This window comes from Rhyacophila brunnea, unplaced genomic scaffold, assembly GCF_057557595.1.
Source record: "Rhyacophila brunnea isolate RB1 unplaced genomic scaffold, BYU_Rbru_1.0 scaffold_22, whole genome shotgun sequence".
Classification (NCBI taxonomy): domain Eukaryota; kingdom Metazoa; phylum Arthropoda; class Insecta; order Trichoptera; family Rhyacophilidae; genus Rhyacophila; species Rhyacophila brunnea.
In genome coordinates this window covers 21677091-21692737 of record NW_028232882.1, presented here as the reverse complement: position 1 = coordinate 21692737, position 15647 = coordinate 21677091, and the positions used below count along the sequence as shown (strand labels likewise).

Below are 15647 nucleotides of genomic sequence, written 5' to 3'. Positions count from 1 at the left end.
TCTGCAAGAATTTTCAAAAGCTTGCAAAAACACTATAACTTGTAATTTATATTGTAATTAAGTAAAAATAATTAATTGGAAAGATTTTTATGCAACGTAAACAATGAGACATTTTGAAAGTTTAGCTTGGTTAAATATTTACGCAATGGTAAGTGAGGCAAAAGAACTGACTTGAGTTGGACTCCCTGGAACTTGTCGTTGAGGAAGTGATGCACGGAGGCAGTGTCAAACATGGTGTGCGTATTGGAGAAGCTGCTCCGCGTGCGGTAGTGGCCAGCGGCGCTTGTGCCATTCACAAACGAATTGTGTCGAGAGCTCAGCGGGTTGTTCAGTATGTCCGGCCGTACGCTGCCGTCAGCCGCCGTCGGCATCAAGGCGAACCTCTTCAGCTTCACAATCAGTGTGTAGCCTAGTCAAATAACGGTACATATACTCGTGAATGAAATATTCCATAACAATTATATACAGTCGAAATATTCAACATCCTCAATCGTGCTGAACAAATAATATAATATTGTCATTTCAAAGATATTGAACTATATATTATGTACCACACAACCAATGATATTCTATAATTTGTGCAGGAAACAAGAGACTGCTAAGGAAACCAAGACGAGGCCATGCAATACAAGTCGCGGTCATAATAAAGTCCTCAATAACAATCATAAACAATATACACATAAGCAGTTCCTCTATGCTATAATATTTAGAGAGAGTATGTAATATAAACTACATTTGATAGCAAATTACAAGGCAAGATTTTTAGTATGATTAAATTGGTAACTACAGATAAGTTAGTATTCTCTATATTGGTAATGCTGAATGCATTATTTGTAAATTTAAAAAGATAATGGCAGACTGTATTTATGCCTTATTTTTCGGCAAATGTGCTTACCGCTTAGATGGTGAAATAGATTTGTAATTACCTTGTGAGAATTTATTCTTTAAGTGCTGAGTGGATCCCAGACAGCGGGGTCTTCCATTGACCATAATGGCGATGCGAGAGCAGAGCGCTTCGCACTCTTCCATGCTGTGCGAGGTGAGCACCACACAGCCACGTCCCGACACCGCCCGCCACACTTGACGTTTTGCCATCGGGTCCATGCCTGCATCAACACATAATGATTATTTAATCGGGAGACATTGTCATGAATTAGTAAAGCAGATTATGCAAAAGGCAAAATTGGAAGTGATGGCTCGGGCACATGTTATGGATACAATAGAGTGAAAACATGGCCAAAAGAAAGCTAATCATGATATTATGTTGCCATGGATTCTTGCTTGTAAAAACACTGGCGACTTATAGAAATTGTCAAAGACGCCATATAGTCACCAGTATACTTCACTTAATATGTGAATATTGCTAAGGAAGAAGAAGGTTAGTCAGTTATAACAATTGCTTAAGTCTATACTTCAGCTGGAGCACGGTCTAAAACGATCGTGACTATGCGACGCGAAGATTGTGCAAATGACGCGTGCAGAACAAGACATAATTTGTCATAAAAAGTCAACATGTGTCCATTTAATGTTATGTTTATTGTTCTATGACTAATAATAATAATATATTCATTGACATGTTTTCTTTTTGAAGTAAATGGGTAACGTTTTTAGTCATCTTTACACAATTTAAGAATTAATTCCCCCGTCGCCATCACAAAACAAATTGACGTGTTGACAGCTAGACTTTCGCTCTCTGATGCCAGCCAGTCTTAAATTTCGTCGCACCTATAGTTGAAAATTATTTGCCGTTTCACTGATACATTTGTTATAGTTTTGACGGAAATGAATTTTGGTTTTATAAATCTGTGTACTGTAAAACTTGTAATAAAATAATAAAATATAATAAATAATAAAAGTAAAAATAATTATTGATTTTCATAATTGTGATTCCCATGAATATCAATAATAGATTGCAACAAAATAGATTGGTATTAATTAAACCGGTGTTTATGTGGTATAACTCCATGTTTTATTGATGTCGACAGCTGTTTCAGGCTACAAAATATGAACTATCTAAGTAAGTCCTCGTAGTCCAGTGCGTAAGGTGCGGGACCAAAATAACGAGTGACAATATAAAGCTCTACAGTTTTCAACAAATTCCAACTCGTCTATATTGGATAGGTACTTGCAGTTGTTTTAAATATAAAATTTATCTTTCTAACCTGAAGTAGGTTCATCCAGATAGACAACTTGGGGGTCACCGAGCAAAGCTAACGCTGTACTCAGCTTTCTCTTGTTTCCCCCGCTGTATTCACTAACCTGTGAGGAAAAAACGAAAACATCCGTTTAAAACAATGTTTTGACTTTTATACATAGACATATTCAACATTTCGTATTACAATACAAATTGATGGCAAACGTTTTTATTAGGTTAAAATGGTAACCACAGAGAAGTTAATATTGAAATATTGTTGCATAAACAAGATTGCGGGCTTTTTTGACATTTTATTATACTGAATGTGTGATATACTAAAATATTTATTAATATAATATTTTAAATATTTAATATATACTTAAATATTTATTAATATTTTAAAATAATTTGTTTAGTGCCCCTGATGTAGTATGAAATATTAATGTCCAACCTCATTAATTTTAAATTAATTTCTTATTGGGAAGGTATTATTGGACGGATAATTTATGTACCTATTGTTATATTATTTCTGTCGCTTTGGATTTTGTTTGATAAATATTGTTTTTAAAAAAAAAATGTATTCAGTTAAAAATGTCCCTCTGAGGCGGACGAAACCGAAACCGGTCCTAATTTATTGATTAAAAGTGGAATAAGTACTACAAAAAAATTGTGTTTTATTAAATTAAACAACAATGTATGATATACGTTAGATTTTCTTCTGATTATTCATCTAAATAATGACGAGGCATTGTATAATCTTGTACATAATACTACCCTAAGACCTTTGGTGTCTATGAGAGTAGTTATTAACAAGTTCCTAAATTCCAAAAAGAGAAAGGATGAGGCATATAGACACCATGCGTTACATCCAAGAATCCCTGTGAGTCATTAGTGAGAAAGCAACTTTATTAGCTGGTAAAATAGCACAATATATATAGAATAAAAATAAATCCCACCTTCTTATCGAGGTGCTTGACGAAGCCGAGTCTCCGGCTGAGGTCCCACACATATCGGTCCATACGGGAAGGTGGGATCCCACGGAGCCGTGAGAACATGTGCAGCGTCTCCCGACCCGTCATCTCATCCAGCAACGCATCAAACTGAGGACAGTATCCTGAAACAGATGATGAAGGTTAGTGGTTGATAAACAGGCAGTTACGAGTATTCGATTTAAGAGCAATGCAAGAGAAACAATTGTCCATGACTTTTTATAGTAGCAGAAACCAAAGACGTTTTGGAAAATGGAGTCTAAATAATATTATAGTGAAGCTATAAAAACAACTAAAATTAACATTTAAATCAGCTGTAAGTCATTTTGCATTGTGGATTCATTTGTACCAAACTGCAGACTATTATCGCCTGCATCTGTCAAAAGCCATAAGAATTTCAACATAATTTCAAAGTCACTCTACAAGTGAATTTTGAATACATATGGTATCGCCAAGATAATCTATTGGAAGAATAATCGTGAATGTGTTATGAATGTATGGGGTACAACTCTACTGATTACTATTATACATCGACCATTTTAAACAGAAATCCTAACAACACGAACCCTTCCGCGCACCACACTCGGTCTTAGTCGAGCTTACCACAAGGCCCATACGTTTGATGTGAAACATCAGCAGTTTTTCGCACTAGTAATGTCTCAGAAGCAGATACCCAAGACTGAAGTCGCCATGCTCTCAAGTGAGCTTTGACTGATTTCAAAAATATAACAAGCAAGACTTGTACTGGAATTAAAACATTCACATTATAATGCTGTCAAAGAACAGACTGCGTTGATTATTTTACATAAAAAGGGAGCCGAATACACCGAACTGGGTTAATTTACAATATTTAGATCAACAACCACTAAAAACGTGTTTTTTTTTTGTTTATATTTATGCAAAGCTGTCATATTTCAATGCACAATCTTACAAAATATGATTTATTCTATAACTCCAATTCAATCACATTAAAAATGTTAAGCATCAAGTGGGCGGCTTTTATAGTCTAGTATGTAAGGCACTGGTTTATTATCCAAATTTATGTGATTTTCTCAAAGTCTGGATGTTTACGTGAATGTTTTGCTCTTACCGCTGTCATTAGATCTCATGGGCTGTTGCTGTGGTAGTGTTAAAAAAATAGAATATATTATATATTATAAATCTTATCTTAAATTAAGTGTTGTACATGATACTAAAAGCTGACTCACAAGTAACTAAAGAATTATTAGCACGAAATTGTATAAATTACCAATGCTTCTATAGACAGTCTTCATGTCGGTGTTGACGGAGCAGCCGGAGACCCACGCACCTCCGTAAGAGACATTCAAGTCACCCGTGAGCATCTTGAATGTTGTTGTCTTGCCTGCACCGTTTATTCCCAATAATCCAAAACATTCTGACTCCTTTACACCTGCAACATTAAAATAAAACCTTCTAAAAGTCAGGCATGGGCAAATAGACAAACTATAGACAGGGGGATATACCAATACATTCCAACATACAAAATAATCCATTAAGAGTTGGCCCTCACACACATAAACATGCTTGCTTATTGTGGATCCTGATAACTGATATTAATGAGAATTTAACACACTCCTTCTAAATCGCATATTTGTTTTAAACACTCAACCTTTTTTTGAACTCAACAGGTTGTCCTCATATGCCTGTAATAATCTAAAAGTACACTGACCGATGGAAAGTTGATTAACAGCCAGCAGTTTCCCGTAATATTTGCTCATGTCCTTGCAGAGCAGGTTGTACTGATTGTACTGGTCTCTCTCCAAGCCAGCGATGTGCGCCCTCTCTGAAGCCACATCCGAGTCTTCTTCATCCGGAGTTAAAGGCTCCGGAGGGGAACTCCATGGCCTCCAGATCTAATATAAAAAAACATTTTATTTAATAAGATAGATGCCTTCGAAATTGAATGCTGAATTTATTAAATTTCAAAAACGGTTTCACTTTCTTGGCCATGATGTTTGCCAAAAGTAATAGTTATAAAAAGTAAATCAAAATAAAGAAAAACGGAGAGGTATATTATGTATTAATTATAAATATCAATACATTAAAGGTAGAGAATTCATCGTTATAGATTTTTGTCTCGGTTTCCACCGTAAACCTATATTATAAATATAATATATATAAAAAACCTATAACGATAAAAAACAACTGTGAAAGTCTCAAACATTTTATAAAGAATTCAATTTACTAAACGTAAATGTAATAGCTATGCTAAGCCCATGTTACGCATGATAAGTAATCCATGTACCTATTATAAAGATGTCATTGATAGATACAATATTTGAATTATCATACCATGTGGATGATTTTGTATTCCTTGATCAGCAGAACGACAAACAGCAAGACTCCAACAAGTAGACTGTATGTTATGTTGGCACCAATGCCAGGCGTGTCCCACTCGAAGTATGGATGATCAGATACTGGAAAAAACAAATAAAATAAATAATACTCAACTTTGTAAACGAAGGGTCTATATTATGGTTGAGACAAATTAACTAGAATAAAAGAGATAAGCATCTCAACTAAATAAATATTGTTGGTTAAATATATATACAGAATGATGGAGTAGGGGGCCTCATCCTGTCTCTAAAGCTGTAGGTACGTGTTCAAAATCATACCAAAAACCAATGAATCGTGTAAACAACTAAAAACTATTCTTTGAATAAAAGTGTGTTAAGATTCCACTCTATTCAATATAACCATAATTTGAAATTTGTTGTATGTAATTCGAATTTAAAAATTACCCCAAATAATTCGAAATTCATAATACAAAAGAATTCAAAATACAAAATTCATAATTGATGTAAAAGTTTAGGGAACGGATATGGCTAAATACAACATACTATTATTATGTAGGTATGATACTTACTGCAACAAAATGAAAAAGATGGAGACGTATCGCAGAGAGTTAGCTGCGTACAGTTTGGCACTTGGAGTACTTTACATAAAGCGTTGCAGCTGGTCAAGGTCACAGAAGCTGTATGAAGATTCCTGTGGAAAAGTAAGTCAAATAATATTATCACAAATTATCATAAGCACTTATAAAATGACTACTTAATTAAAAATATAAGTGTTTTAAAAATCATAGTATTGCAACAATCAATGTACATTACGCCTGATATGTAATCGAAAAGCGGAAGGTAGATAGTCACCTGAGAGATTTACAAAGTCCGTAGTTAGGGAATAGTAAAAATACCCAATGTAGGATATTGCCGATATGTTCCAGGCCGAGTCCGGGCGCATTCAAGACTTCCACAACCAAAAATGTTGCCACACCTGAAAATTAAAAAGTATTTTTCAGAACTCGATACACAATACATGAATAAATCAAAGATTGGAAATTAGTTATGAAAAAGTCACACAGAGTATCATATCAATGGACTATTCTGTAGTTACCTGTGAAGATGTTGAAAAGGCACATTCTTGAAAAGCCCGTGGAAGGGGTTCGGAAGAATGATGCGGCGATAAAGTGGAGAGGTAACATTCCAAATGCAAATATCATCAGGACTATGAATACCCGGCCTGGAAAAATCATTGAGAGAGTGAAAAATCATCATTATCAATATAATGACGACATATTATGTTTTATTTCTATAGGTGCTTTTGTATTGTTATGTCACCAATATGTTAAAGAAAAACCTAGGTTTGAATCCTGGGTCTGGCAAATACACATATTGTTTTTCAATTTATCAATGTATGGACCTAATACATTGAGAAAGTGGCTAACATCCATTTCTCATAAAAACAGAAATCTGTTAATACAAACCACTACTTTGTGGAGACCTATATGATCTTATTAGGATCGGATATGGTCAGTAATTTATTAGTTCAAACTCTTGAACTGTTCACCATTCCATTTTATACTTCTTCAATAAAAGTTATGTATAGTTCATTTTTGTCATTCCTCAAGAGTAATAACTTCACATTCATCCTGCGTACTATTTCTCCTGTGATATCGTCACGTGAAGGTGCGAATTATGGCTCTCATGATCTGTACAAATTCCCTAGTAATGACTAAGTTCAATATCAGTTCGACTATGCTTACCTATCTCGGCAGGTGTTGAGAAAGCCGTCTGGCTGAAGGCAGCGAGGGTAATGCAGAGCGACAACGCGATCACAATAAAAGATATCATGTCCCACACGAAGGCCGCTGACCACAAGATGGTGGGCGATGCACCAGACGCCAATTGAAGAAGCTTAGAGCGGCACATATTTTCCTAAAATAATCGATTACATTTAGCATGTACCTTATTAATGTATCATAATTACTCATTTCTTGCTAAATATCATACAAAAGATACCTAATAATTATTCAATAGTAAGAAAAGGTATACAGTAAAATATGCATAATTTTTTTTTATATTAAGACAGTCATATTATAATAGATGACAGTTTACCTTGATGTAGAAGAGGACAAAGAATGCGGAGACGAAAGCCATGCTGAAGCCAACATTGAAGGCAATCTGGAAGCCAGCACTGTTCCCGTACGATAGCAATTCAAACTGAAAATAGATGTGAAAATAACCTTAGTCAAAAAATTTTTTAAATCTTCTTCCAGATGGAGCCGTCTGTAGTTTCGATATAAAAATCATTACAAGTTCAGCTTGACGAGTGCCATCTTTGTATGCAAAAAAATGTGTAAAACAGAATAAAAACTCTAAAATCTTGTTAACCCAAATACTATCAATATTAAAATAATAGCTTATAATTAGTATCTTTAGAATTATCTTGTTAATCTTACCCATTTTTTGAATAATAAAATGCCTAATTCTTGTCAAATTTGGGATCACAGAGATTATCAATATAATTTTTTATCGTAAATATTTCACTATAATAATGTCGACATAAATTATACTAATGGTTTTATAAATGCGTTTAAAAATTAATAAACGTAAAAAATCTTAACACCACTGCACATGCATGTATTGAAATATGACTATATTCTAAAACATTAGAGCGAGAGGTTTAAAAGAATATTATTTTATGTAATAAAAATACTTTATGCAGTCATCAAATATTTAAAATATAATAAGGCTTCAAAATTATATAAATAGATTATCTACAATGTTTAAGGAATGTCCAGGACCATGCATTGAAAATGCAATAAAAGCTCCATTTTGACCTACGCTGAGCATGTCCCCCATTAAATTATAAATTAATGTAGGTTAGCTTTTTAATCATTATTTATATGCATAATTAATTAGTAATTCATTGAAATTTTTATCTTACAATATTCAAAAACTTCCAAGTAAATATGTAAGCGATGAGAATAAATTAAGTAAACTCACTTTAGACTTGAGGGTGAATGGTAGCGGATCATTGACGAGGGTGAAGGAGGAGTTGGGTGCGATCGACTTAAGGATGGCGTTGTGTACCAGCATCAGAGACGACGGCAGATCGTGATACGCAAAGTTCGAGAACCACACAGTGATATTGCTGTTGGCTACGGTTGCAGCCGCTAGGTATTTATTCCTCATCGTCGGCATATCGACTTCCGCCTGAAAATTAACGTCGAGAAGATGAATCAATAGTGGTCTTCTTTATGATAGTACAAAATAGTCATGCAAATTAAAAACATAATCCAATTTGAGATTGCTTTGTAATGCTGTCATTTTACATAATACTACCATTATCAATAATATCGACTGTGGAAAGAAAAAAGGGTGTAATCCACACAAATCAAATTTTACAGGAGGCACAAAAACATTTTTTTTATGGTTTTCGGTCAAAGTATATATATTAAATAGACATAACCTTAAAGTGCATGATAATTAATAATTTGGTTTTTATATCTTTAAATTGATGTTAATTATTGAGTTAAGTAATGAAAAAAAACAAACAAAAATGATGGTTAAGCCGTTTTTTCCACGTCACGTCACTTCCTTCTTTTTTTTTTGTTAGCTAAATTTAAATGATAATTCGGAATTTGCAGGTTACATCCTTTGGACACAACGTGTATTTAGTCATGTACAACATTATTATGCAATAAAACCTATTTTGAAAAAACTGAGGGTTACGCCCTTTTTCCATTTTAGTCGATATTATTGATAATGGTAGCAATATTACAGTAATCACAAAAGAAACAAACCTTCTTCAAATAATGTTCTTCGATGTTCTCAGTTCCAACGTCAATCAATTGCATCGTGGAGACGTTGGCATCCTTGAAGTATTCCATGTACGAATTCTTGATGGCTTCAGACTTGGCGGACAAGCTGCCATCCTGGCCCAGCAAGGTGACGCTGTTTTCGTAGCCGTCCTCCAGAGCCAGGGTCTTGGGTGGAAGATCGGCCGAGTTCTGCCACATGCGAGACACCATTATAGCGATGAGGAGAAAAAGGACAGGGATGAAGAGCTGCAGAAAGGTGAGCACCCATGTGCGAATCGTCACGAGGATCTTCTTGTAAAGCATCGCCCGCCATTGGTCTGACACTAGCCTGAATCCCGTGTAGCGGACGGTTGAACAGTCCGGGATATTTGCTGGAAATAAAATATGTAGGGTATGGTTATCATATTATTTGAAACAAGAAAAGGTATATACTAGGAATTGCAGTCCCGGAAAATTTTAACATAGAATATGGTTATTGCCAAAAAAGTCCAACACGAATCCATCACACAAAAGTATCACGTTTTTTGTCTACAATCTATTTTTTTTTGGTGTGGTTGCGTGGTTTAGAAACTGTCTTTTAGAGAAAGTTTGCCACAGTTGTGCGCCTCTAGACCACTGGCATAGTTGGGTATCGCAAAAAATGAGTATTAATACTAGCGTGATTTTCACTACAATTCCACCAAAATATTTTTTTTAATAATCCAGCCAAGAAGAAAGTTGACATGATATAATCACTTGAATATACGATATTGTCAATCAAATGGAAATTTTAGTTAGTTTCTAAAAACCGTTATCAAATTGTTGACTGTGATCAACTGTATGAACTGTTATATATTATATAATCACATTTTTGTTAGTTTAAAATATGATATACGTTTTGTAAGAGTATGACATACATTTTTCTAGAAACTCTGTATTCTTAGTGGCGCCATTTTCCATCATGATGTGTCCATTGGCGTCCGACTCCTTGTAGCTGATCTGGTCCTGGTCGTCGCATACTTCCACAGCATCTGCACCAACCCTGCACACAATCAATCAAAATGGATAGAGTAGTCTTCCTAAGAAGCTGGCTTTAGCATCACAATTAAACAACACCCACCAACAAACTAACCAACCAAACCTCGATTAATACCATGCCCAGTAAATCGGGGGTATCACAAAGCACATTAGTTGATGTAAAGCAACTGCAGTTGTTTAGGTTTGGGAATGTCTCAGGAGCAACTACCCACGACTTAGGTATATACGACATATTGAAAAGAAATTGTGAAGTTGTATATGTAAACAAAAAGAGTATAAATAATTGGAAAACCAATTAAAATATCCGTTAGGATGAAATCAATTATGAATATATTATAATAATTGTGAAACAGAAGTAGAAGTAGAACAACTTAACGTTGAAATTGCACAGATTGCGATTACTTCTATAGCGCACGGATTACATAAGGCAAATTTAATTATTGTTACCGTTATCATTTATGACTGCTCTTACATGTAGCTCATTTAATGTCGCTCTAGCTACGTCATATTCTCTGTCAAAACTATCGAACTTCACGCTTATGTGGTATATTTGTAATAACATGTCGTTCCATCAAGAATTAAAAGTGAAAACAATTCATAATACAGAAAATACACCGAAAGAAAAGGACCAGAGCAGTTGCCGAAAATCTGTTGAGGAGATGTAGCTATCTATTTCCATTTGAACTGTGGCAAAACCGAAGGAGATATGTTTAATTATTCAGCAAGGAAAAAAAGGCGATTTACAAAGATATATATAACATGATTTATATCCATGTCGAGGAAAACAATTTACCCACATTAGTGATTATACAGATATAAGCTATTGTAAGACGAGGAACTTTTGAGAACAGCACAAGACAGGAGGAAGGGCTTCACTGATATGGCACTCCGAAAAAGAAGGATATATTTAAACTTACTTCATAAAAACTTCCTCAAGAGTGGTCGCTGATATCCCAAAACCGATGAGACCAAGCTCCTCTTGATTAGTTTCCAACTCCTTTAGCATTGGTTCATATTTATGAGACAGCTCTTCAGGTAACAGATATGACAACTCCGAACCTAAAGAAAAATGGAAAATATTTCAACTGAGTGACCTCATATTATATTTTACAAATTAACAAAGTTTAAACTACAGTTGTACAATTTATTTAATTGCCTATCTTACAAGACTATCATTAGACGTAGAGAAGCTATGTAGACATATTAAAAATCAAATCACACGATTACCGCCTTTAATTTAATCTTGTGATATATGAACTAGTATAATTTTAATAAAAAACGTTAATTTTACATAATATGACAAAGTATCAGATAGTGAAGTATTTAAGCCTTACCTATATCGGAGTAGAGTTTGGTCTGCGGGATGTGAGTGCGCAGTAAGGCCGTGACAGGAGCGGCGGGGGCGCCGATGGCATACGACCTCCTGGCCGCGGTGAGGCGGTAACCGGCTCCAAACTTCCGCTTAAGGTAGAAGGGCGATCCGCATGCCTTCAGCCGGCCCCCGGACATCACGGCCACCCTCTCGCCCAGGATCTCAGCCTCGTCCATGAAATGCGTGGTCAGGATTATCACGCGACCTGTATTTATAATAATCAAATAAAATTCATTTGCTGAATTTTATCATTTCAGAATATAACTGAAAAAACAAATGTGTTGATAGTTGAAATCGGTTTTAATCTTCAAAGAGTTTAATTAGGACTATAACTAAAGAGTATTTTATGAAAATTTTGTACTATAATATTTGTGACATCCTGTTATTTTTTATGATTGTTTATCTAAATATTCTAAATAATGATGGTTCGGTGTCTAGTAATAAAAACATAGAAGTTCTAAGAATTCTTACTTCAAATAGCTTTCCTGCAAAATTGCATTTTTATAGATATCCAAGTTTACGTACTGACTGTCGATATATACCAATCGTTGAATGAAATTAATAACAAACCTTTTTTCTCCATGTGTAAAAGGTCCCATAAATGGCGGCGAGCGGCTGGATCCATACCGGATGAAGGCTCATCCAACAAAACGGCTTTGGAGCCGCCACACAAAGCAGCACCGACACTTAACCGTCGTTGCATTCCGCCAGATAGCGAACTCGACAAAACATCACGCTAGAGGAATTCAAAGATAATTCATTGTTAATTAATATTTTTATCTATTTTGCATTTTTCTTTCAATTCGGTCGTCATAATAGTATTGTCATATGCTCGGTGCAGGAGAAATATACACACCTTGTCTTCCAATCCGAGCAGGGCGACATACTTGTTGACCTCTTCTTTCAAAGCGACTCCTACGAGTCCTTTAAGCCTGGAGTAAAAGTAGATGTGTTCGGCGACAGTCAAGTCAGAGAAGAGGACATTGTGCTGAGGGCAGAGCCCTAAGGAGGCCCGTACACCCGCCACATCTTGTCTAATGTCGTGACCCGCCACTACGGCCGTACCTGATGTCGGTGGAAACATGCCTGGAAACATAATATGATACACCATGAAGCTGACATTCATATTATAAATTAATCAAATTGTTATTTCATATTATTTCACTAGGGTAATTAAATTTCTCAGTTAATCCTAATTTAGATTGCAACTTGCTCTCTATCCAAGGAATTTAACTTTACTTCCATAGACCATATTACTGAATTAAAAAAAATCATAAGCTACCTATTAACATCCATAAAACGGAACTGGCTTCAGTTTTATAACCAAGAGTTGGCCGCAATTTAGCTAAGATTAATATCATTTTAAATTTAAGTAGTGTTGTAAATGTACCAGGCGAAGGGTGTGGAACAAACATTTTACCTAGTCCAACAATTCTGAGAAAGCTAACCTCAGGTATATGAAGCTGTGCTCCTATAATTTATAGAATAATAATTGTAAACTCTAATATCGTCAGTATACTGGCAGAAAACGTTAAGTCAAAATTTAGCTGTTTTGACCTAATAATGCAACTTGATAGATTTTAACACGCTCTATCGTCTGGAAAAACAAGCTCATTCATATTCCATTTATTGTTTTCGTAATATAAAGATGTCAATACGAATTAAGTTAATTATGTTCGCATTTCTTACTGGAAAATAACTATAAGTACACTTAAAGTTTTATGACTGTAGAGATTTATTATTTCTATAGCTGCACAAAAACGTCAACGTGACTTATATCTTTTTGGCTGTACACATTTATGCCACTGCTCGACTATTTGTACCAACTTAACTAAATTGCGTACGGCTAACATAATTAACTATTACGTATATGTTTTTTTTTATAAAATAGATCATAGGTAGGTAGGTACTTAACTCTTGTTTCAATATTTTTGGAAACAAATTAATAAACAAAATACTATGTAATTCCCATTTTTATTTTTATCCTCTCCTCTAAATACACGTAATTGACATAATTAATTAGGTATTGATTGTATGAAAAAAATTATAAAGACTATTTTAATTTGAAATTAAAATACCAATGATACACAAAAAAGTCATCAAAGTAGATATTTTTTCATAATAATGTCAAACAGAAGTACCTCTATCTCTGTGTAAATTTCTAATTTATATAAAATTGCAAGTAAAAAAATCCATTTCTATAATAATTAGGAGTCCTGTATATTACTAGCCAACTACCTATAACATTTAACCTATTGCCACTCCATTGACTCCAAAAGTGTACTGGTAGAAAACGATAAGTCACCATTTTATTTACAAATTCAAAAAATCAACAATAATTATCACAAAAAATACTTGCTTATACTTGAATTGAATTCTTACATGATTAATGCATTTTATAGAGTGGTTTGTTTAATAAATAATGATTTAGGTGAAAAAATAGAGAGCTCCAAACTTCTTGATTTTAGAAAAAGTCGATTTTCTCAAAACAAGGATTTTTCACTTATAGCTTTCTGCCAGTATACCGACGATATGGTGTCCGTAATCGTACTATTTAAAATATAAACCATTCGCTGCCTAAATTCTTGTTTATTGGATTCGCCAATCCCAGCCATAATACTATATAAATTCAAAGAAACAATTTCCAAATGATAGTTGAGGTCATGAGGATTAAAAGAATACAAGTGACATACATAAATAATGGGTTCACATCGCCTCATTACTATTTATGCATGGAATAGGATTCGAACATGTGACTAACTGCTTTGTATGAAAAGTTTTAAGTATTTTATTCATGCAATTGGATTACGTACAAAATGTTGTTATTATTTTCATGTTTCTAATTCATATATGTATTACTGTCTGACATGTAATATACATAATGGATCATTTGAGTAGAAGTCTTTATTTACAGAAAATTGAAAAAGTTATATAGAATTTACAATCTCATGTTTAGCTTTGAAGTCAATCTATTCAACACAGTCACAGGTACGTTACATTATTTCAATCATCGGCTCTGCAACCAGCCTCTCAGTAATAAGTTGTTTATGTTTTGCAGATATTTAGATTTTTGAATGAATACAACTTTTGACACAGAAGTGCATATGTACTCAAAATAAGAATAGATATGGGGACATTATAATAATATGCACTTATAATAAATTTATTACATAAGGACATTCTATTGATTCGAAACAATAGATTGAAGTGGATATTGAAGAGTATTTATTTACATGCTCCTTCATTTTCAAGTATATTTTCTATAAACAGGAAACGCAAATGAAAACATACGCATAAAAATTAATTATCTTATAAACATTGTTAGATAGTTCATACTATCTTCACAATCTGTAGTTAATTTATTAAACTACATTATTATATAATTGCCTCTCTTCAAATTGAGTCAGAGTTTATCTATTTAAAAAAATAATTAGTATGTAGTGTTTTGAATATATGGATTTTTGTGTTCCGAGATAGTACTTTGGATTTCAAAAACACTTATTGGTTATTTGTATTTGTCTTCTGATTTTTATTTCCATATCACTATTAGCGGTGACAATGGAACCCAGATAAGTGAAGTGGTTGGTTTTTCCGAATGAGTCAATCCGAATGGCTATATTTCCATATGGTTATAAGCGCCTGTAGAAGTGCATGGATTTACTTGCACCAATAGTGTGTATTTTAAATAATCGCGATAATAACTGTTTGCACGTAAAAGTACTGACTGTCTCGCCAATCTCATTCAAGAGTAAGCGAGATGCGATGTTGTCATTTTATGATACCATTTGACAGGTCGTAAAAATCGGTTAACCTCAAAATGAGTGCGTGGTGTAGTTCGTTTTTTTACCGGCAGGTTTACTACAATCGTTCTACTGCACAGGCGCAGATATTGCACCGTCTAATTGTCGCGTGAAAATTCAGAAGTTTCTGAACTTTTTTGATTCATGCATGCAATCTTGCAATTTGCACGTGCATTTTTTTATTATGGCCGCGATAATACGTACTGTCAGC

The 15647-nt window shown here is 34.2% G+C and overlaps 1 protein-coding gene across 1 annotated transcript in view; it reads right to left on the bottom strand.

Annotated features, from left to right (window-relative positions):
• Window positions 1–15647, bottom strand: part of Abca3 (ATP binding cassette subfamily A member 3) — a 64614-nt gene that overhangs the window by 2035 nt on the left and 46932 nt on the right. Inside the window, exons 12-30 of the mRNA XM_085949417.1 lie at window positions 12493–12722; window positions 12207–12372; window positions 11599–11841; window positions 11182–11323; window positions 10144–10268; window positions 9230–9618; window positions 8430–8639; window positions 7539–7643; window positions 7187–7358; window positions 6538–6663; window positions 6294–6417; window positions 6011–6132; window positions 5437–5561; window positions 4814–4997; window positions 4373–4534; window positions 3091–3248; window positions 2163–2259; window positions 927–1106; window positions 172–409 (exon numbers count right to left, since the gene is read on the bottom strand). Of these exons, the coding sequence (XP_085805543.1) occupies window positions 172–409; window positions 927–1106; window positions 2163–2259; window positions 3091–3248; window positions 4373–4534; window positions 4814–4997; window positions 5437–5561; window positions 6011–6132; window positions 6294–6417; window positions 6538–6663; window positions 7187–7358; window positions 7539–7643; window positions 8430–8639; window positions 9230–9618; window positions 10144–10268; window positions 11182–11323; window positions 11599–11841; window positions 12207–12372; window positions 12493–12722 (3298 nt within the window). The remainder of the gene's footprint in view (window positions 1–171; window positions 410–926; window positions 1107–2162; window positions 2260–3090; window positions 3249–4372; window positions 4535–4813; window positions 4998–5436; window positions 5562–6010; window positions 6133–6293; window positions 6418–6537; window positions 6664–7186; window positions 7359–7538; window positions 7644–8429; window positions 8640–9229; window positions 9619–10143; window positions 10269–11181; window positions 11324–11598; window positions 11842–12206; window positions 12373–12492; window positions 12723–15647) is intronic.